Raw genomic sequence first — 24,511 nt, 5'->3', positions numbered from 1 at the left:
AGAAATATCATATATATGAAATATATGGAAAAATTGATGTAGGTACTCAAATGAAAGGTCTTGATGAGCTTAACATCAGGGTGAGCTTATATCTTAAAAAATATCAATAACTAAGAAATGACGTTGTATTTTGTCTACTGATCATATTTCTAACGATATAAACTCATCTTGAAGTTATACTCATCAAGAGCTTTCATTTGAGTACCTACATGCATTTTTGATATATTTTTCATATATACATATATATAATATATGTAAATTTATAAAATATATAAAAAATGCATGTGGGTATTCAAATGAAAGGTCTCGATGAGCGTAACATCAGGATGAGCTTATATCTTGAAAAATGTCAATAATTAAGAAATGATCTTGTATCTTGTGAACTATTGATATTTTTAAAGATATAAGCTCATCCTGATGTTACACTCATCAAGACCTTTCATTTGAATACCCACACGAATTTTTCCATATATTTTATATATGTATATATTTCTTATATTTATGAAATATATAAAATATATCAAAAATGCATGTGGGTACTCAAATGAAAGGTCTTGATGAGCTTAACGTCAGAATGAGCTTATATCTTAAAAAATGTCAATAATTAAGAAATTACGTTGTATTTTGTCTACTGATAATATTTTTAATAAAATAAGCTCATCTTGATGTTACACTCATCAAGACCTTTCATTAGAATACCCACTCGATTTTTTCCATATATCTTTTATATATATGATATTTCTCATATTTGTGATATATATAAAATATATCAAAAATGCATGTGGGTACTCAAATGAAAGGTCTCGATGAGCGTAACATCAGGATGAGCTTATTTCGTTAAAAATATCATCAGTAGGCAAAATACAACGTCATTTGATAAATTTTACTTAAAAAATAATTTTAAATTTTGTTTCAAAAATTTAAAAGAAAAAAGATTAAATTTTGTTCCACCCAAAATTTTCCTCTAATTATAACTTGCACAGATAATCTATGAGCTCGCAATTTTTTAAAAAAAGATAAAACTTGATAAAAAAATGTATTTTATCTCCTTTGATTTTATCTAAAAAATAAAAACCCTAAGACAAAAATTCCCACAAGAAACCTCCCACGACGCCCCAAATATATGAGAACTCTTTTCAACAAAGAAATGTATCGAGAAAGCATCGAATGTATAAATATCCGACTGAATGTTTGCTCCTATCCTACAATACGCTATCTCTACCTGAGAAGAGACTCTCGGGTGACTCGGCAGTTTAGTTTTTAAAAATAAAATAAACCCCGTAGCTTCCAAGTATTTACATTTTATGCTCATCGGAATTGGAATAGAATAAAAAAGTGAAAAGGAGTTTCGGAATCCGGAGGGGTCGCGAGTCTTACGTGTGTCAGCCACGCGTAAGTGGTCACATAATCGATGCACGCGGCGGTCTGCTCTACTCTTTGCTTTTTAGTTTAGAATACGAGGGACCGTACGTAGATCGGCCTTATTGTATGCCGGTATGTGAAGGGTGATTGCAGAAACGTGGGAATAACAGCCAGGTGATTGTCTGATTGTGTTGCATCGGAACTGCAAGCTGAGGAAGAAAGGAAGGAAGGAAGGAAGAGAACGCAGGAAGGAACTTGAGGAAGCTGGTGGTATAAAAAATGTGATGAAATATTTTTTTTTTTTATGTATTAACTGCAGAATTATTATTATGCAAGTAAATTTTAAAAAATATATTTTGTTTTTATAAAAAAAAATCAGCACGGAAAGAAATTTTCTTTAAAAATTACCGTTAAAATCAAAGTAATCGTGGGACATTCGTAAATTCCTGATCTAATTACAATTCTTTCAATAATTATTCACAATTACAATGTAAAAAATCTAAAAAAGTACCATTAATTTTTACCGGTAAAAAATAATAAACGTAAAAAATTAATTAGATTAAAAGTTATTTTTACTGATTTAATCTTAAAAATTACAGTAAAGTCGAAAGATTTTACTGAAACTACTATAAAATTTACCGGAGTCTCCGGTAAAAAAGAATCTAAGTAACGGTACTATCCACCGACTTTTCAGCGGCGCTGCAATCGCTCTAGACTTCTCAGCTGTTTACAAAATTTCACATGTCAGTGATCAGTTGACACTGAATTACAGTTAATATTAACAAACATTTATCCAATTATCATTATAATAAAATTTTATGCAATTAGTTAACTATTAATTGTAAAGATGTGCTTTAATGACATCCTTAATTATTTATAAATATTCGCTATTATTCTATATATATAGATTGTAAAGTGAAATAACCTAAAAAAATAAATTAAATTAAAAAAATCAAATAAACATTTAATGTTGTTAAATTAAAATCAACTTTTTTTTAAGCATAAAACCTAGAAAATTTATAATAATAATATTCCATTAATAACAATATGTCCAACAATAATTATATTCCAAGCGGCAAGCTGGATTAAAAATCAAAATTTTTTTTATTGGAGAACGGTAAATTTTACTCACACCTATAAAAAATAATTCTGTTTCTAGTAAATGGTAAAGCAGCACCTTTAAAATGGATTAAAAAAAATTATTATTTCCTTACTTATATTTTTAAAATTAACTCTCTAGTAGTGAGAAAATTTAACGACTATGCGCCACCTGTTGAAATTTTTTAGAACTAATTGTTTTTTTTTAATTATTTATGGGCTTATCGAGCTATTTGATGAAGTTTATTCGCCGGAATCAAATCAAAAAATGATATTAACATCTTATTAAAATAGAAAAATAAATTTTTATATAAGGGGCATTCCATAGTGACTCGTGGGACATTTAACTCTGGAATTCCATCAATTATATATAATCATGTGACTGAAACTTATACTGTAGTGAAATTTATCTTATAATATAGAAGAATAACTAATTAACAAGATCCCTTTGTCAAAAACCTCGATTACTTTTTAAGTTTCTCGTAATTATCAAAGTTTTTATATAAAACTTCAGGCACTTTAAAATAGATTAAAAAAAATTATTTGTTCTTTAGTTATATTTTTAAAATTAACTCTCTAGTAGTGAGAAAATTTAACGACTATGCGCCACCTGTTGAAATTTTTTAGAACTAATTTTTGTTTTTAATTATTTATGGGCTTATCGAGCTATTTGATGAAGTTTATTCGCCGGAATCAAATCAAAAAATGATATTAACATCTTATTAAAATAGAAAAATAAATTTTTATATAAGGGGCATTCCATAGTGACTCGTAGGACATTTAACTCTGGAATTCCATCAATTATATATAATTATGTGACTGAAACTTATACTATGATAAAATTTATCTTATAATTTAGAAGAATAACTAATTAACAACACTTTATCATAAACCTCCATTACTTTTTAAGTTTCTCGTAATTATCATTTGACTGAGTGTGAATGGTGGGACTAAGAAAAATCCTTCTCTCTTATCAAGGTATACTTAAAGTCCGATTTCAGTTCGACCACTAAACTAAAAAAAAATATTCCCCTCGAAAATACAAAAATGTTTGGAAAATCCAAAAGTGCACGACTCATAATGCTCATTTAATTATGAAATATAAAAAAAAAAAAAAAAAAAAAAAACTTAAGTCGTTCAAAATTAATTGCCGAAAAAACAGCTGTAGTAGGAAGGTACTGCACAAGCGCCCCTGGTGGAATAAAATGTACATAATATTTATAGATATAGATGTATCACCATCCATGTTAATTTTACGTGGATATATATAGATATACAGTCTTGTAGTTTTCGTTTTTTATTAATTGTAATTAAACGACACTGAATCAATTAACCATTCGCATTCAGTGACCTACAATCGTCGATTAGAATTTTAAAAAAAAAAATTTAACTCAAATAATGGATTTTTTCACAAGTTACAGTGTTTCCGGGTTTCACACATGACGGACAGGAAAATTTTTTGACCTATTTTGGTGTTTTTTTCTAATTCTATTGCAGTAAATCAATTTTTAAAAAGTATGAAATTAATCTCCATTAAATTATCTCGACAATAGTATGCAAAATATCTTGATTCCGTGAACTAACAAGGCTATAATAATAAAAATAGCCGCCAAAATGAGGCGAAAAAAATTTTTTGATCGTAAAGCACTCTCTGATGCTTCGCATCATGAGTCGTGCAATTAGTCCTACAAACATTCAATATTATGGAGAATTAGACTGATTACCTACGTAGAAACAATTAAAAAAATTTGTTTTTATTGTGACTGGTGGGACAGGCATTTGTGACTGGTGGGACAAGTACAAAATGTCTACATCAAGTTGTTTATTAAAAAGACTTTTATATTATTTCAACCTTAGAAACATTATTGTTTAAATTTTTAACTATAAATTATTTAGGATAGTTAAAAAAAAACTAATTAAAAAAGACAAATAAAGGATTTACACAGTAAAAAAATTTTCGTAAAATTTAACATAAAATTTTGTGTAGATGATTTTTTTACACAAAATTTATGTTAATTCTACACATACTGTTTGTATTGATGAAATCAACATAATTCTGTGTTAAAAGTAACACAAAAATATGTTAAAACTTTCATTGGCTGATTCTCGGATTTCTACACACTTAAATGTTATCCATAACACAAATAAAGTGTTGATTGTAACTTTTTCTTTGTGTTACTCAGATCAGCTGTCAAATATGTGAGTTTTACTAATAATTTAAATATATATATATTTTGTGATTAAAAAAAATACATGAGCAATTGAAAATAATAAATTAAAGGAAAAATGCACATGTAGAAAATTAAAAAAACTGTAAGTTTATTTTCTAATAATTTATTAATTTCAATTATTTATTTTTTTGTCTAATTCAAAAAAATAAATGAAAATTAAGTTAGCCGACATCTGAAAATTTTTACAATTTTTTTTAATGAAAAAATTATTACAAAAAAATTTAAAAAAAAAAAATTTCACTTGTAGAAAATTTGAAGAATTATTCGTGTAATTTTTAAGTATTTTTAACTTGTAAATAATTTGTCAAAAAAAATCAATATGTCTGCTAGATTCATAATCATAAAATTTATAATTTTTCTTATTTTATTTATTTCCTCATAATTTAAAATTTATTCTGTCTTCTAGATTCACACTAGAAAGGACATTAACCTTGTAATGAATTTTAAGGTGACAATTCTGTTATCGGATGTTTTAATATAAATTACCCTTTATTTACTTAGTTTTTAATTGCTATACACTACAATTGTATATTTATTAGCTGCATTTAAGTATTTTACGTAATGACACAAATCAAAATCCACCAAATTAAAATGACGTTGAGGCTATCACATTTACATGTCTATCTTGTGTGGCATACGTCACTATATATGAAGAATTCTTTAATATAAATTTTGTGTTGGTTGGCCAGTAACATTAAAAAAGTGTAGTTTTACTTTGAATTAACACTTGAGTGTGTTAAAAAATGGATGGATTGATCAATACAAACCGTTTGTGTAGAATTAACATAAATTTTATGTAAAAAAAACATCTACACAAAATTTTATGTTAAATTTTACGAAAATTTTTTTACTGTGTAGCATGCTGACAATACGATCTTGATAAACTTAGGTGTTAATTAATAACGAACATAAACAAAATTTGTTCTTAAAACTATAATAATAAATATGTTAGTTAATAACAAAGATAAAATGAATTTGTTGCTAAAACTATAAAAAAAATATTTGACCCGGATACAAATTATTACGGCTGAAAAAGTTACTAGAAGAGAAAAATCGATTTTCTTATTGATGAAAAAAAATTATCTTTACAAATTAGTAAAATATAAACTTTTAATAACAAATTAGGATTAAATTAGAATGGATTAGAGAAATTTTATAATTTTTGTAATTTTCTCATGAAATACCCCAGAAGTTGATTAATTTATCAATAAAAAATTATTATTTTTCAATTTTTAAAAGAATAATATAGTCAAAAATTAAAAAGAAGTTTTTGGCTCTAAAAAGAAGTTTCATAAATAAAATAATGGTGTTAGAAAAAAATTTTTGAACAAAAATTGTAAAAAATTAAATTCCCTACAAAAATGTTTGTGTTTAATAGAGTTATCTCTTATACTTTCAAATTTATTATAAAAATACTAGATTAGAATCGAAAAAATATATTAAAAGATTTTTCTAATATTAATAAAAAAAATTTAATTTCTCAAAAATTAACAAAGTTTATCAAATACTAACAAATAAATCGAACAATAAAAATCAAGTGACAAAAAACTAAAAAATAAAGAACCGTAAAGAGTTGACGAGTATAATAAAAATTTGTTAAAATAATAAATGCGTGCAGTCAAATGGATCGTACGATATAGTGGACAGGATGTCGGCGAGCGTAAAAGCATGCGATAGACACCAATATACTTCATAATACTCGTCCTCATCCACATAAAAATAAATATAAAATACAAAATATAAATTTATATACTATACGTACACAAATTCATATTCCAAAGCCCTATAAACTTTGTTCGAGCTTCTATTCTTCTTCCTATCCTTTTCCCACGTGTTCACAGCATGACATGTCTCAATACTCATACATCTACACTCTACACACACATAATGTATATATGTAATATACATTACACACGCCGTAAGTGTGACCGGCGTACGCAGCGCAATTAAGCAGTAACAATTTTTAAATCCGATTATTTTTTTCCTGACAAATAAAACGATTAAGACAAAGTGTTTTTTACCGAAAATGACCTAAGTCACGTTTAAAATCGTTGTGATAGCCTTGAAAAAATTTATGATAAGAGCTCTGGTCGTTAATGATATTCTTTATCATTAATTGAATTTTTTTTTATCATTATATTTTGATAAATAATTGTTAATAAATAAAAAAACTAGTTTATTTAATGAAATTTTGAATAAAGAAAATACTTGATACAATAAATTTTTATATTTGATCTTTTTTAGATACTTTAGGGAAGCAGCGCCACCTATTTCAGCTGAGAAAAAAATTTTCTCACCTTGAGAAAATTTTTCTCGAGAATATTTGATACCCATTTTATGTTATTTTAAAAAAATGATGAAATATTATTTGATCTTGCCATTTGTCATGTTAATCAATAAAAATATTAATTAAAATTTACTTCTATCTTTATATTTAATTTTTTGGAGCAACAGAGAAATTTTCTCAAAACAACAAGATTTTCTTGACTTAAATAAATTTTCTTGGATTAAGATACGTATTTATTAAAGCAAGAGAATTAATTTTTAGAATAAGTGAAATTTCTTGTCAAAAAAAATTTTTTTTTTCGCTCAATAAATTAATTAGAAAGAAAAATATTTTCTTGGCTCAAGTGAACCTTTTTTCTGTGTATATAACTATTAAAAATATTTTTAGTTCCAAAAAAATCCAACAGGTGGCGCATGGTCGCTAAATCTTCTCAATACTGGAAAGTTAATTCTAAGATATTTAGTTCTAAATTAAAAATAATTTTTTTAACGCTCTTTAAAAAGTATTCTGTCATTAATTTTTCATTTTAAAAGCTAAAAAGAGGAAGAAAATATTTTTTTGCCTCAAGTAAACCTTTTTTTTCGTGTAAAGTTCAAATTAAAAATTTTGGGTCAAATATTAAAAATATTGAAAAAGTATTTCAAACCTTGTTTGTTGAAAATTTTATTCTTTTTCCCAAAATTAGAAACTGAAGTTATAGAACTTATTTAAGGTTTCCAAAAATTTTGAAATACTTTTTTGGCTAAAATATTGAAAATTAAAAAAAATAATTTTTTTTTTTTTTTTTGGAGAAAATTAAATTCTATAAAAAAAATTTATCATAAATTTTATCTTATTTTTAACTCTTGATTAATATTTTTAAAAATAAACCCAAATTTTAAAATAAATTAAAAAATTGTATTTAATAAATAATATTCTTAATTAAATAATAAAAATAGCTATTTAATATTTCGGAGCTTCAATAGAGCCTAAATCTAATCTATATAGTCTACAATAATAGACCAAGTCCAAAGTCGAGGATCTTAACGAGACTAAAGGTCACAAGAGCGCTTAACATGTTGGCATAGGCGGTAAAATAGTTGTTGACAAAATCAGTAACTACCTATTACTTATTTTCCACCGAGTGTCCAGGCCACCGCAATAAACAGATAAATTTTTATAGCCCCGAATTGGTACCAAGAATTTTGAGCTATTGTCTCCTTTATTTACGCCTAACATTTTTTCAAAGCTCTCTTATGATTTACAACATCACGGTATGATCTATTTTTTTTTTTTTTTTCGTTAGAAAAAATAAATAAATCTTTGGCTTTGAAGATTTTGATCTCGTTTGAGTGTGTATTTAAATGCTTTCTATTCAGCTGGGTTATAAAAAATCCACGACAAAGATTATCGTCTCTTTTGTCAAGAATAAAAATTTTTATCTGATTAATTAAGTAGCTTAACAACTAAACTTATCAATTATCAATTATCGCTTACAAAAGTCGAGCAGATGCATCATAAGCCGAGCACGTGTTCAAGCATTAAATAAGTTTTGATTTTATTTGATTATTCTTTTGCCTTGAAAATTTATTTTAACTAAAGGATGTTTTGCCGTAAAAATGATGATTTTATGGTTTTATTTGGGGCTGTATATACTCGACAATGAACTCATAATAAGGTACTTTTAAATGACTATTTGTCCCTGAAAGCAAACTGGTATTTTACGGGAAAAAATATTTTTTTTTCTATTAAAATATAAATTGTTATTTTAAGATAACAAATTTGATTTAATGATTTTTTAATTGTTAAAAACAAAATTTTGATTTTAGTTTAATTTTATTAAATAAAAAAAGTGCTTATTATAATATCTAAAAAAAAAATTTTATTAAAAATTGATAATTGTCAACACGGTGAAATTTAAGTCATATTTTTTTAATTTTTGGTCAAGAGTTTGAAGATACGGTAAAATAAATAAAGATTTCTTTTAGGAAATTTAATTTTCTATAAAAACAGTTTATTCTTATTTTTTTATTTTCAATATTTTAGCCAAAAAAGCACTCAACTTTTGAAACCTCCAAAAAAGTTCTATAACAACTTTCTAACTTAAAATTCAAATCGCGACGCAAATGTAAATTTTTTACGTATTACAGCAGCCAGATAGGGTTTTATGCCAAAAGGGCGTATAAAAAATTTTTTTACGCCATTTAACTTAGAACTGCTCAAAACGTAAAGATTTGTCAATAAAAATTTTTCAATGTACTATTGCCAAAAGGGCATATCTCAAGACATACGCCCTTTTGGCTTTAGAAAGTTTAGCCTTAAGCCAAAAGGCAAAAGGCATCGCGTTACTGATGCCATAAGGGCGTATCCCGAAAAAAATACCCTTGAAAAGGCATAAGGGCGTATAAAAAATTTTTATCCGGGAATCGACGTAGTTATGTCTGAAATGGGCAGAAATGCAATAAAAAAATTTGGTACGCCCTTATGGCACCCAGGGTACCTACCGGGAACCATAAGGGCGTACCAAAAAATTTTTTTTTCGAGAAACAACGTATACTTACTTGAAACGCGTAGAAATGACAAAAAAAAATTTTTTTCAAATTTGAAATTTTTTGGTACGCCCTTATGGCCCCCAGGATACCTACCGGGAGCCATAAGGGCGTACCAAAAAAAATTTTTTTTAGGAAACAACGTATACTTACTTGAAACGCGTAGAAATGACAAAAAAATTTTTTCAAATTTGAAATTTTTTTTGGTACGCCCTTATGGCCCCCAGTGGGTACCTCCGGTGCCATAAGGGCGTAGCAAAAAATTTCAAGTTTGAAAAAAATTTTTTTTCGTCATTTCTACGCGTTTCAAGTAAAAATACGTTGTTTCCCGAAAAAACATTTTTTGGTACGCCCTTATGGCTTCCGGTAGGTACCCTGGGTGCCATAAGGGCGTACCAAAATTTTTTTTTTGCATTTCTGCCCGTTTTAGGCATAACTATGTCGATTCCCGAAAAAAATTTCTTGGTACGCCCTTATGGCACCCGGGTGCCATAAGGGCGTATAATAGGCTGCTACGCCCTTATGGCATTTGTAACGCGATATATTTTCAATTCTGCAGCAAAATTTGTAACATATAACTCACAATTCAAAGCAATTGGCAAAAAAAATTATGCGCCCTTTTGGCTTTAGGTCACTCAATTTTTAATGTCCTAAAGCTAAAAGGACGTATAAGTTAGAACATACGACCTTTTGGCTTTGGAAATTTATTTTTTTATTTTTAGACTTAGAAAGTGTTTATAAAGCGATTAGTGAGAAAAAAAAAATGTATACGCCCTTTTGACATTTGGGTCACGAAATTTTGGGAAAGGGACTTAAGGTAGCGCGAAATTGATGTGACCTTTTTTGTAAATAATAAAATTTCCAACAAAAAAAGTTCGATATAATTTTTTCTTACACTGACAAAAAAATTAACTTGACTCAAGAGCCAAAATCTTGAATCAAGAATACCATTTTGAAGAAAATGATTTTCTTGAGTCAAGAGAATAAATTTTTGAGACAAGAAAAATGAACTTAAATCAAGAATAATTTTTTGACTCAAGAATTTATTCTCTTGACACAAGATTTTGCTCTTGAGTAGAGTTAATTTTTTTATCAGTGTATTATAAATATTTGACCCAAAATTTTAGGATTCAAAATTTTAATAAATAAACTAGTTTTTTCATTTATTAATAATCATTGAGCAAAATATAATAATAATAAAGTGAGTAAATAAGTTCCCACTAAATAACACGTATGTCAAAGAATGTCGCATGTGTCGCGCGTGAATTCCCACACATCAACAGGTCTCATGAGGGCTAAACAGCTCCCCCCTTAACTTAGGGCGCCCCTCCCCGAGAAAATCGGTCTCTGCCCCCTCTCTTAATGCATCGGCATGCGGTCTTTGAGTCCGAAAACGTCAAACAGTTACTCGCCGACTCTCAACATTGATCCTCCAAATATTCTGCGCTAGAGTCTCTAGATCAAACGCTTGTCAATTTATAATTACAAATAAAAATTATAAATTATAAATAAAAATTGTAAAATATATTTGTGAGTGTCGTGCAAATTTGTGCTAATTAACCAGTGATTAAATGGTGGATTACTGCAAATACAAAATGTCAGGCAGTGATGAAGAATTTGATAATCAACCACAATCCGGAATGTCCAAAGCTGAATTACGCCGGGTAATTTTTTTATTCAATTTTTTAATAATTTAAATAATTAATTTTTGAGTAAATTGTTAATTAAATATAAATATTACAGAGTAATAAACCGATTATGGAGAAAAGAAGAAGGGCTAGAATTAATCAATGCTTGGATGAATTAAAGAGCCTAATTTTGGAAGCGATGAAAAAAGACGTAAGTGTCTTTTTTTATTTAATTAATCATTTTTTTTTAATTTTTATAAAATTGTTAAATTGTATTCTATCAAAATTTCGGGTGATTTTTTATTTAGAAAAATTTAATTAGGATCTAAAAGGACTTCCGCTTACAAGATTTAATAATAGTTAATTTAAATTGCTTTCTAAGAATTAAAAAAAATTTTTTTTTACAAAAAAATTCGAGTAAAATTTAATTTTTTAAACTTAAAAATTTTTAATTTGTGTTTTTTTTTTTAAATTAAATTTTTAGATGAAATATTGGGTTAAAAAAAAATTTTTTTACATAAATTTGTAGGATATTTAATTTTCTAAAAATAACGTTTTTGTTTAATTGAGTTATCTCTAATATTTTTAACAAAAGTTATCATCAAAATATGGCTGCCCAATTTTAAAACACAGTAATTGATAATTTTGAGATTTAAAAAAAAATTTTTTATTAAAAAAAAAAAGTTTGGGCGCTAAATTAATACAAATATAAATTATAAATACGAAAAATATGAAATTAAAAATTATAAAAATTTTTTATAAATTAAAAATTATAAAAAATATATAAACATAAATTAGTATAAATATTTTTCAGAAAAAATACCTAAAATTAGGGTTTAAAAATTAAAAAAAATGAAGCAATAATAAAAAAAAAATCATATTAAATTTAAAAAGAAAAATATATTTTTTCAAAAAAATGTTTTTGATGTTTAATTGATATTTTTCAATGAAATATTAGTTCTAAAAAAAATATTCGGGATAAAAATTGTAGGAAATTTAATTTCCTATTAAAATAAGTCTAATATTACAATTTCCGACAATTTTCATAAAAAAAAACAATAATAATAATAATATTTATTCATTTAGCTATCGCTATTTTTTTGTACAATAATTAAATAAATTTTTGCATTTAATAAGAATATTTATAATATAACATTTACGACAAATTTAAATCTTTATTACATATTTTTGAGATATTTTTTGATAGTATATCGCGCGACTAATGCAAAAAGGGCGCATGGCAAAGTATGCGCCCTTTTAGCTTTGCAAAGCTAAAAAGGCGCATAATTTTTTAACTTCCCGCTAAGAAAATTGAAAATTTTCAAAAATCGGGAAGTTATTGGTTTTCGCCCCGTTTTTCGAAAATCGAGTTTTCATCAGATCTCGACGTTTGAGGTCCTAGGAAGCTTTCCTGACTATTCTCGCGAGGGTGTCACTATGTCTGTATGTATGTGTGTGTGTGTGTGTGTGTGTGTGTGTGTGTGTGTGTGTGTGTGTGTGTGTGTAAGTATGTAAACCTCTTATAACTTTTGAACGGTTGAACCGATTTCATCGCGGTTGGTGCCATTCGAAAGGGCTTCGCCAAACTTAGATTTTCTGTTAATTTGAACCGATTCGGACCGATAGATTTTGAGAAATTTGGAGAAATCTAAAAAAAAGTAGGAAAAAAAATTTTTTCTGAAGTGGTTTTTTTGGGATAACTTTTAAACGGCTCAACCGATCGATTCCAAAAACTAATCAGCTCTTAACCTTGAAAAACCACGTCGATCGCCGCCAATCCGGTCAAAATCGGTTGATTCGTTCGAGAGATATCGTGAACGAAAGAAAACAGAAAAAAGTGTATTTTTAGAGTTACTCCGAAATTTCTACTTCGACCAATTGAAACTTAGAAATTATTTATAAGGCTTAAGAAACTACGTAGAATGCCGCCAACCGCGTAAAAATCGGTTCATTCATTCAAAAGTTATTGCGGTATGAACATTCAAAAAATAGTGTTCTATGAAACTTCTATCAGACTTTTGAGCTCAAAGAGCTCAAAAGCATAGAAAAGGTATCTTTTTGAGCTCGAAGAGCTTAAAACAACAGCTCGAAGAGCTCAAAAGAAGCGGCCAGGTATTAACAGAATTAGCGGGAAGTTGCAGGGATGGCCTTTAGGGTCAACCGTTTTCCTAAATTTTTTATCACCAATCGACTAGTTGACATATTCTTTGTCGAAAAATCAAGCATTGATTTCCTAAAGCTAAAAGGGCGTGTCTCTAATTATGCGCCCATTTAGCTTTAGGAATTTGAAAATTTTATGACCTAAAGCTAAAAGGGCTTATAAATTTTTTTTCTAAATAATTCATTAAAATACTCATTTTTAGCCTAAAAATTAAAAAAAAAAAACGGTAGATTCACACGAAAGAGGCGTATTCTAACTCAACATACACTCTTTTAAAATTACAATTAAAAATATTTTTAAAAAATTGCAAAATATGCGTGATTGTATTAATTTATTTTTTATTTGAAAATTATTTCAATCCCATTAGTTTTCGATTAATTTAATTATCCATTGCTTGTAGAAAAATAATTAAAAATTATTATTTTTTCAATATTGTTTAAGTACTTAAAAACAGCCGATCCCTTCTTTTTCTCGCGTCGCACTCACTGCAAAAAACGGTACTATCCTCGGTGCATTCATGATTATAAAGCTATTGAAGTTTTATGTTTTTCTTTTGAACAAATGACAATTTTGAAAAAAACACCCTGCTATACGAAATAGATAATTAAAGAATCTATTACGTAGCAGAGCGTTTTTTTCTAAATTCTTCTTTGTCTAGAAGAGAAATATAAAGCTGCAATTGTACGCGAAAAGAACAAGATGACACTGGATATCATCCCGGATTATACTGAGTAAAAAAAAATTTCAGATAGTAGTTAGTATAATCCAGATTACAATGAGTATAATCAAGATATCACGCAGTATAATCTGGATTTTTCTAGCTATTATCTGAAATTTTTTTTCACCACAGATAATACTGAGTATAATCTGGGATGATACCCAGTGTCATCTTGTTCTTTCCGAGTAAGGACCGGCTATTAGGAAATTTTTTTTTTTCTCATTAAACTCTTTTAATTTATGTCTTGTGAAGCTATTTATCAAAATTTTTTATAAAAACTTAAATTTTTTTTATGTGCCCTTTTAGCTTTAGGCACTACTTTTCTAAAAGCTAAAAGGGCGCATGTCTTGAGTTACGCCCTTTTAGCTTCAGGATACTCGAATTTTTTTTTTACAGATCTTTGTGTTTCAAGTGATTTCAAGAAGAATGACAAAAAAAATTTTTTTATACGCCCTTTTAGCATGGATCCCTACTAACCTGTAGCTATGCGCCCTTTTTGTATTAGTCACGCGATATATTTATTCTATCCTCTCTTTTAATCTTATATAGTAATTAATGATAATAATTGAAGATAATACATTAATTTAATTTTTTTTCTAGTTTTATATTTATTTTTACTGTCAACCTTTTCTATTTTCTTATAAAAATAATTCGGCTTATAATTTAAAATAATTTAAAAAAAATCCCAAAAATTCATCTAGAAAATTTTGGGTCCATATCTTTTGGCCAATTCCATAATTGAAAACATAAACGTCTATAAAGAGGAGACCATGCCCAGATGACTTCCGCTACCTGCTCTTTATTTTGTTTCTCATCAGTATCATATCCAAACACAAATACAACTCCAAAGTATACTATAACATAATACAATAAAATATAATATAGTAATAGCCGTCCATTTAATTCAGAGCGGCCGTAACGCCCCTCCGCCTCCGTGGGAACCTCGTAATTATTTAAAAAGTACATAAACTGTCTATTTTGCTGCCCAATAGCATCTCGGGTTTCACCTTAAGAAAGCTCAGATCATTCTATACTACATAAAATAAATTTTCACGCGAGCAAGTCCTTTATTTGGAATTTATTTTTCAATATTTTGAGATTATATTATAAAGATTTAGCACGGAGTAATAAACTTATTTAGTAACAAAATTTTTAGCCATTTGGGAGAAAAAAATATTTTTTACCCATCAATATTTTTGCTACAGTTTAATTAATTATTTTTTTATTATAAATAAATTATATTAATATAAACAAAGCCTTATTATATCAAAATAAATATTTGTTTCCACCAAATAATATTTAGTCGTAGTTACTAAATACTTGTTTGGTAAGTATTGCCGCTAGATGGCGATGCTTTAATTCCAATGTCATACATAACCTATTAACTGACTCAGATTATTTTATTGAGCTCGATTTTGGGAGATTTATCTTCCCTTTGAAAACACACATCCTCCCAAATGGCTTATATGTAATTTCTCAGTGGAGTTTAGTTTAAATTTGTTCAATTAGTCTATTATTGATATGTTAAAAAGTTGTTTAATTTAAAATTTTCTAATTGTCTGAAATAAAAAATGATAATTTAATGAGATTATTTTCTTTATATCTTATATTTTTACTTAAAATTATTTATTTTAATTATTTTGAGTTAAAAGTTAGGTTATACGGTAAAATTAGTTAAATAATTAATTTGTTTAACCAATAAACGATTTATTGCGAAGCAATAAATCATTTTTTAAATACTAAATATTTATTTGGTGGCAATGGGCTTTAATAAATGATTTAGTAATTACTAGCAATTTTAAGTCACTACGTGACTACCGTGACTTGTGAACTATAAATAAATACAATTTTGCTTTATTAAATAATGAATTTTGTTAAATTGCACTGTACTTTCTTAAATATTGATATTTTTAAAGATATAAGCTCATCCCGATGTTATACTCATCAAGAGCTTTCATTTGAATACCCACATGCATTTTTATATATTTATCATATATACATATATATAAATATATAAAAATATGAAAAATTGATGTGGGTACTCAAATTAAAGGTCTTGATGAGTGTATTGTCGGAGTGAGCTTACATCTTTAAAAATATCAAATTATATATTTAAAATTGTTAAAATTCAATATTTTAATTTTTTTATGATTAAAAAAAATCAAAATTCTTTTTACTAAATTAAAAATTTTCTTTAAAAATTTTAATATATTTTTTTGTGATTATTTAAAAAAAAATGATTTAAATTTTAAATTTTAATTATCATTTTATAATATTAATACTTCAAGATAAATGATAAAATGCGTTTTGATATATTTTTCATATATACATATATATAATATATATATTTTAAAGATATAAGCTCATCTTGACGTTACACTCATCAAGAGCTTTCATTTGAGTACCCACATGCATTTTTATATATTTATCATATATACATATATATAAATATATAAAAATATGAAAAATTGATGTGGGTACTCAAATTAAAGGTCTTGATGAGTGTATTGTCGGAGTGAGCTTACATCTTTAAAAATATCAAATTATATATGTAAAATTGTTAAAATTCAATATTTTAATTTTTTTATGATTAAAAAAAATCAAAATTCTTTTTACTAAATTAAAAATTTTCTTTAAAAATTTTAATACATTTTTTTTGTGATTATTCTTAAGAAAAATGATTTTAATATTGAATTTTAATTAGTATTTTTTAATATTAATACTCAAAGATAAGTGATAAAATGCATTTTGATATATTTTTCATATATAAATATATATTAGGGTGGCGCAAAAAAATCGACTATTTTTTTTTTTGAGTCTCGAGTGAAAAAATGTTAGTTTTTGATGTTTTAAGAGCTCTCTCCAAAGGACAGCTTAAAAAAAAATTTTTAAGATGTCGCTCCAAATTTTTTTAAAATTCAAAAATCGTCAAAAATCGAATTGTTTTTTTTTTTTATTTTTTTCTCGTTTCGGTATAATTTTATAGACAAAAAAAATAAGTTTCTGAAAATTTCAGTTCAAAATTTGAATTTTGAAAGGTCGCTCATAATTTTTTTCAATTTATTAGTGCATTAGTTTAGATTTTTTCGAGCGACCTTTTACTATTCGAATTAAAATTCCATGCATTTTTTTTTTTTTATTTAGTACAATAATCGATAAAAGTACATCACGAGAATAACTAAAAATCAAGCACAACATAGAAAATATAATTTTTTTTAACTTAATAATTTTATTTAATCAACTGCCAGGCGTGGGTTCGAATCCCAAGCTGGTCTTAGAAACCAGCTTGGTTGAGATTTGACCTTACTGCGTAGGTTAAGATTTTTTCAAACCAAAAAGACCCCAACGTACCACTCCCAACACTTAAAGTCGGCGATATGACTAATTAAAGAAAAAAAAAAAAAAATTATGAGCGACCTTTCAAAATTTAAATTTTGAACTGAAACTTTCAGAAACTTATTTTTTTTGGTCTATAAAATTATACCGTAACGAGAAAAAAAATAAAAAAAAAAATTTGATTTTTGACGATTTTTGAAATTTTAAAAAATTTGGAGTGACCTCTTAAAAATTTTTTTTTAAGCTGTCCTTTGGTGAGGGCTCTTAAAACATCAAAAACTAACATTTTTTCACTCGAGACTCAAAAAAAAAAATAGTCGGTTTTTTTGCGCCACCTTAATATATATAATATATATTAATATATGAAATATATGAAAAATTGATGTGGGTACTCAAATGAAAGGTCTTGATGAGTGTAACATCGGGATGAGCTTATATCTTAAAAAATGTAAATAGTTCACAAGATACGTGGTCATTTCTTAATTATGTATCTAGAATATATTTATTTAGAATTTATTACTAAATATTTTAAATAGAACAAAATCCGTCTATCAATAAGGTAAATTTTCGTGGGAAATTGATCGCCGATGTCGCAAATTTAAAATTGCAACAAGAAAAGAGGGCATAGATGGATGAATGAAGTGTATTCTATTTCCTCGGAGATTACAGTGGCAGCTCTTCGGTTCCCACACACAGTAACTCTTTAAACGACATCACATGTGTAACCGAGCCCTGGTTATGGTATAGCACTCCCACGCTTATTGTGTTGTCAAGGTGGCCTCTGCCGGGCGATGGAGAAAAACGAGGAATATCTTCCTTCCTTCGTCCATTTGAATCGCTCCGGATTTACACACTCACACGCCACTGGATCGCCTATTGGTGGCCAAAGGGCTGGGTTTTGGGAATTTAAAGAATAACCTGTAGTACCTCCTCGCCCCTCGGCCCTCTTCTTCTCCGCTGGACCAGTTTCGACCCGAGAAATCCCAAAATAAAAAAACACAAATAAAGAAAACGCGATGGGTCCTCCAAAACTAACGGGTTCCCACGATGGATTCATCACATGGGACTTCATTCATCTTTACCTGTATGGATCGCCGCATCTTTAATAAAAGATGTTGCGTGTGCTCACGTAATATTTCCTCTTTCATTCCGAGCCGGGTAATTTTATTGCTATGTACTCGCGGACGACCACATTTAAATCCTTTTTAATTTTTGAATTATTTTTTTCGTTGGATTATTTTTATAACTTTTTAACTAGTAGAGATAGCTCTATTAAACATATACATTTTTTGTAGATAATTTAATTTTTTACAACTTTTATTTCAAAAATTTATTTCTAGAACTAATTGTCGTCTTTAAATCTTATTTGAACTTAAAAAACAATTTTTTGAAAAAAATACATTTTAAACTTCCCGCTAAGAAAATCGAAGATTTTCAAAAATCGGGAAGTTATTGTTTTTACCCCGTTTTACAAAAATTGAGTTTTCATCAGATCTCGACGTTTGAAGGTCACAGGATGCTTCCCTGACTATCCCCGCGAGGTTGTCACTATGTCTGCATGTATGTGTGTGTGTGTGTGTGTGTGTCTGATTATGTGACTCGCTTATAACTTTTGAACGACTGAACCGATCGGAACGTACTAAACGGCGTTCTAAAGAGTTCCCTCAAACTTAGATTTCCTGAAAATTTGAACCGATTCGGACCGATAGATTTTGAGAAATTTAGAAAAATCTCAAAAAAAATAAGAAAAAAATCATTTTTGAAAGTGGTTTTTTTGGAATATCTTTTAAACGGCTCTATCGATCAACTTTAAAAACTAATCCGCCCTTAAGCTTGAAAAACCACGCCGATCGTCGCTAATTCGGTCAAAATCGGCTGATTCGTTCGAGAGATATCGTGAACGAAAGAAAACAGAAAAAAGTGTTTTTTTTGACATAACTTCGTCATTTCTTCTCGGATCGTTTTTGATGATATAGAATAATTCAGAACTTAAAAAACTGCGTCTATCGCCCCCCAAAAAGTGGAAATCGGCTGATTCGTTCGAGAGATATCGTGAACGAAAGAAAACAGAAAAAAGTGTTTTTTTTGACATAACTTCGTCATTTCTTCTCGGATCGTTTTTGATGATATAGAATAATTCAGAACTTAAAAAACTGCGTCGATCGCCGCCAAAAACGTGGAAATCGGTTGATTGGTTCGAGAGATATCGTGAACGAAAGAAAACAGAAAAAAGTGTTTTTTTGACATAACTTCGTCATTTCTTCTCGGATCGTTTTTGATAATATAGAATAATTCAGAACTTAAAACACCGCGACGATCGCCGCCAAAAACGTGGAAATCGGTTGATTGGTTCGAGAGATATCCTCGATAAAATATTTGGAAACAAGTGTTTTTTTAACATAACTCCGACATTTTTTGGAATAACTTTTAAACGGCTGCGCTGATCGATTTCAAAAACTAATCAGCTATTAACATGAAAAAATTACGTCGATCGCCGTCAAGCCGGTCAAAATTGGTCAATTCGTTCAAGAAATATCATGAACGAAAGAAAACCAAAAAAAGTGTTTTTTTGGAATTACTCCAAATTTCCTAGTTTTATCAATTCAAACTTGAAGATTCGCCATGAAACTAAAAAAATTGCGTCAAATACTGCCAATCGCGTGAAAATCGGTTGATTCATTTAAAAGTTAATGCGGTTTGAAAATTTAAAAAATATTGTTCTATGATACTTCTATCAGACTTTTGAGCTCGAAGAGCTCAAAGTAACACATAAATTGTATTTTTGAGCTCGAAGAGCTCAAAAACATCATTAGTGCAGTTTTATGCACCCAGATATGGAATTAGCGGGAAGTTGCACGGATGGCCTTCAGGGTCTACCGTTTTTTTTTTGTACGGGAACCCGTACAAAACTTTTTTTTTATTTTAAATATTTAGTGTGAAAATTATAGTTTTGATTAATTTTTATGAAAAAAATTCAATTGTTTAAAATTAATTGATATTTTTATTATAATTAATTAGGTAAAAAATTAACAAAAAAAAATTTTTATTTTATTAATTTATCATTTTTTTATGATTTTTTATTAACAATTTAAAAAATTTATTATTAATATAAAATAATTCATTAATAAAAGCTCGAAGAGCTCAAAATGACACATAAATTGTATTTTTGAGCTCGAAGAGCTCGAAAACATCATTAGTGCAGTTTTATGCACCTAGGTATGTAATTAGCGGGAAGTTGCACGGATGGCCTTCAGGGTCTACCGTTTTTCTAATTTTTTTCATTAGGATTTTGATATTATTTTGATAACTTTGAAAATATTGGAGATAACTCTATTAAACATATACATTTTTTGTTGGTAATTTAATTCTCTACAAATTTGCTTGAAACATTTTTCAAAAATCAATATTTTATCCAGAAATTTAATTTAATTGTCAGATACAATTTTTTTTTTAAAAAGCTTATTTATTTTTATAGTATTCTATTTTATTATTTTGATAACTTTGAAAATATTGGAGATAACTCTATTAAACATATACATTTTTTGTTGGTAATTTAATTCTCTACAAATCTTATCCAAAAATTTTTCTCTAAACTCAATATTTTGTCTATAAATATCAATTAAACGTAAAAAAAGAATTTTTTGGAAAAAAATATATTATTTTAGTATTACGTCGTTTTATTATTTTGTTGATAACTTGGAAATTATTGAAGATAACTTAATAAAACATTAATGTTTTTTGTCGGAAATTAAATTCCCTACAATTTTTGTTCCAAAATTTTTTTCTAAAACCAAAATTCCACCTAAAAATCTCATTTAAACATCAAAAACAATTTTTTTGGAAAATATCTACATTCTTTTATTAATTTGACGATAACTTTGAAAATATCAGAGATAACTCAATCAAATTGAACATTTTTTGTAGGAAATTTAATTATTTTCAACTTATGTTTCAAAAATTTTCTCAAAAATTAAAATTTCACCTAAAAATTTTATTTAAACATCAAAAATAATTTTTTGGAAAAAAATTTAGATTTTTAATATCATATTTTTTTTATTATTTTGACGATAACTTCAAAAATATCAGAGATAACTACATAAAACAAAAACGTTTTTCGTTGGAAATTAAATTTCCTACAACTTTTGTTCCAAAATTTTCTTTTAAAATTAAAATTTCACCTAAAAATTTTATTTAAACATCAAAAATAATTTTTTGGAAAAAAATTTAGATTTTTAATATCATATTTTTTTTATTATTTTGACGATAACTTCAAAAATATCAGAGATAACCCAACAAAACAAAATAGTTTTTTGTAGGAAATTAAATTTCCTACAACTTATGATCCAAAAATTCTTTCTAAAATCAATATTTTGTCTATAAATATCAATTAACAGTCAAAAACAATTTTTTGGAAAACGATCTACATTTTTAATATCACATTCTTTTATTATTTTGACGATAACTTCAAAAATATCAGACATAACTCAATCAAATTTAACATTTTTTGTAGAAAATTAAATTCCCTACAATTTTTGTTCCAAAAATTTTCTCTAAAATCAAAATTTCACCTAAAAATCTCATTTAAACATCAAAAAGAATTTTTTTGGAAAATATCTACATTATTTTTTTATTTTGACGATAACTCCAAAAATATCAGAGATAACTCAATCAAATTAAAAATCTTTTATAGTAAAATAAAGTCTTTACAACTTTAGTCCAAAAAATTATCTCTTAAATCAAAATTTCACCTAAAAATCTCTTTCAAATATTAAAAACAATTTTTTGGAAAAAAATCTAGATTTTTAATATCATAATCTTTTATTATTTTGACGATAACTCCAAAAATATCAGGGATAATTCAATAAAATTTACCATTTTTAATCGTAAAACAAATTCCCTCCAACTTACGTGCCAAAAATTTTCAAAACCAATCTAACAAATTCTTAAATTTCCAGCCATCGCGCCACTCCAAGCTGGAAAAAGCGGACATCCTGGAGATGACAGTGAAGCACTTGCAATCCGTCCAGCGACAACAATTAAGCGCAGCAGTGGCCACAGACCCAGCAGTGCTGACCAAATTCCGTACAGGATTTTCCGAGTGCGCTGGAGAAGTAACGCGTTACGTAAACCACCTGGAGAACGTGGACTCGTCGGTAAAGCAGCGACTAGTCTCGCACCTGAACAACTGCGTGAACAATCTCCAACAGATGGCGCCGTTCTACGGTCACTATGTCCCCTACATGCCTGAGCGGCTGTTCCCGGACGTGAAAGTCGGGTTCCAGGGTGACTTCCACAGCGGAGACGAGAACAACAACGCCAGTGCGCGGATCCAGATCCCCAGCGGGGTCCAGCTGATCCCCAGCAGGCTGCCCACTGGAGAGCTGGCCCTTTTGGTGCCCCAATCCGCTGGAATTTCAGCAAACTTCCCGTTTTTCCCTCCAGCTAATCAGGAGCAGCCGAGAATCAGGAACAGCTCCGCTTTTACTCCAGTCCAGCGGTCCCACAGCCCGCTGCTCAGTCCCTCGACCTCCACCTCCAGTTTCGGCGAAGACCAGACTCCAGAGGCCAGGCATACCGAGTCTCCAGGCAGGTTTAAAGTCCCTGACCAGAGCTCCAAGAGCTTTTCCTCTCCCGAGACACAAAAGGCCCAGATCTCTTCCTCCAGCGACAAGCCTTCCGCCTTTGTTAATCCCAAGCTCCTGGAAGAAGACTCCAGGGTCCGACAGCCTTTGTCTGTAATTACTGATAAGACCTACAACAACAGGAGCGCCAATGGCCAGCGGAAGGATCTCAAGAGGCACAACTCCGACGGGCTGCTTGTTATTGCCGAGAAAAGGCCTAAATATGCTGAAGCTTCCTCTTCTTTACATCCTATTAGGGAGTATGCACACTCTGTTGAAGATCTTGCGGCACCTATCAAGGCTAATAAGAGCGGTAATGCTAGAAATTCTCCTGCTGCCCATTCTGCCCATGCTGCCCAGGGTAATGGTGATATGTGGAGGCCTTGGTGATCTTTAATTAGAGTGTAAGTGGTAAAAAAATTATCCTGCTGCCCATTCTGCCCAGGCTAAGGATCTCTAATTAGAGCGGAAATACTGGAAAGACTCCTGCTACTCATGATACACACTATAAATTCTTTTGCTGCCCATTCTGCCTATGCTGCACAAAATAATGGCGATATACGAAAGCTCTGGTGATATTTAATAAGATCGTAAGTGGTAGAACATTCTATTGCTGACCATTCTGTCCACGCTGCCCAGGATAATGGTAATAATATGTAACAAAAGCGTCAGTGTTAAAAATCTTTGTGCTGACCATTACTGCCTATTCTATCTACGCTGCCCAAGTTAATTTCCTGCTGCCCATCTTAATGGTGATATATAGAAGCTCTGAAGATACTTAGAAAGAGCGTCAGTGTAAAAAATTCGTACGCTGCCCATTTCTGCCCATTAAAAATCTCCTGCTGTCCATTTTGTCTACGCTGCTCAGGATAATGATCTCTAATATGAGCGTGAGCGCTAAAAATAAATATTCTGCTGCCCATTCCGCTCACGCTGCCCAGGCTAATATTGACATATTAAGGCCCTGGTAACCTTGCACAGATTTTTGGCCATCTTTTTTTGAAAATTCCTGGATTAAGATGGGCAGCAAGTGCCAAGTTTAGACAGGGGTTGTGATTGTTGTAATCTATTTTTATTTGGGATTTTATTTTGATAAAATAATTGAATTTTCTTGGCCAGGGTTGCAAAAAATAAATTTTTTGAAAGCTTTTTTCATTAATATGATTGATTATTTGCTAATTTCAAAATAAAAATTTTTGGAATGATTTTTTTTAAACAAAAAATATATTTTTTGGAAAATTTTATTAATAATTTTAAAAAAATTTTTATTCAATGAATTTTTCTTATTAAAAATTAATCTTAAAAAAAAATTGATTAGTATAATTATTTAAAAAATTGTGTCGAAATTTAAATAATGGATTTTTGAGACAGTTAATTAATAAAAAAATTTAATTAAAACATTTTTTATAAATTAATAATTAAAAAAAGTCAATAAATAAATTTTGAAAAAAAATTGATCGTTAAAATTTTTAACAGAATTTAAATATTATAAAATTTACTTAAATTTTATAACTTAAAAAAAAAATAATAACTTAAAAAAA

General features: G+C 28.3%; 1 protein-coding gene across 2 annotated transcripts; it reads left to right on the top strand.

Annotated features, from left to right (window-relative positions):
* Positions 1 to 10,751: 10,751 nt before the first annotated feature.
* Positions 10,752 to 24,097, top strand: LOC123270682 (transcription factor HES-1-A-like). 2 transcript variants are annotated; one of them, XM_044736844.1, is made up of 3 exons: positions 10,755 to 11,170; positions 11,250 to 11,345; positions 22,305 to 24,097. In XM_044736844.1, exons 1-3 carry the CDS (start codon positions 11,078 to 11,080, stop codon positions 23,358 to 23,360), a joined length of 1,245 nt encoding a protein of 414 aa, XP_044592779.1. In that variant the 5' UTR covers positions 10,755 to 11,077; the 3' UTR covers positions 23,361 to 24,097. The 2 variants fall into 2 exon arrangements, with proteins under 2 accessions (XP_044592780.1, XP_044592779.1); XM_044736845.1 differs by lacking the exon at positions 11,250 to 11,345 and having other exon boundaries at positions 10,752 to 11,170.
* The last annotated feature ends 414 nt before the right edge of the window (positions 24,098 to 24,511 follow it).

Source organism: Cotesia glomerata, linkage group LG8 (assembly GCF_020080835.1).
Source record: "Cotesia glomerata isolate CgM1 linkage group LG8, MPM_Cglom_v2.3, whole genome shotgun sequence".
Lineage (NCBI taxonomy): Eukaryota > Metazoa > Arthropoda > Insecta > Hymenoptera > Braconidae > Cotesia > Cotesia glomerata.
This window is presented reverse-complemented; position numbering and strand designations above follow the sequence as displayed.

What these genes read in the sequence shown, in the direction of transcription:
- LOC123270682 (XM_044736844.1), top strand. Translation starts at nt 11,078, where the DNA reads ATGGTGGATTACTGCAAATACAAAATGTCAGGCAGTGATGAAGAATTT. An exon ending in CCAAAGCTGAATTACGCCGG is followed by an intron (nt 11,171 to 11,249) that starts GTAATTTTTTTA and finishes TAAATATTACAG; the next exon opens with AGTAATAAACCGATTATGGA. An exon ending in TGGAAGCGATGAAAAAAGAC is followed by an intron (nt 11,346 to 22,304) that starts GTAAGTGTCTTT and finishes TTAAATTTCCAG; the next exon opens with CCATCGCGCCACTCCAAGCT.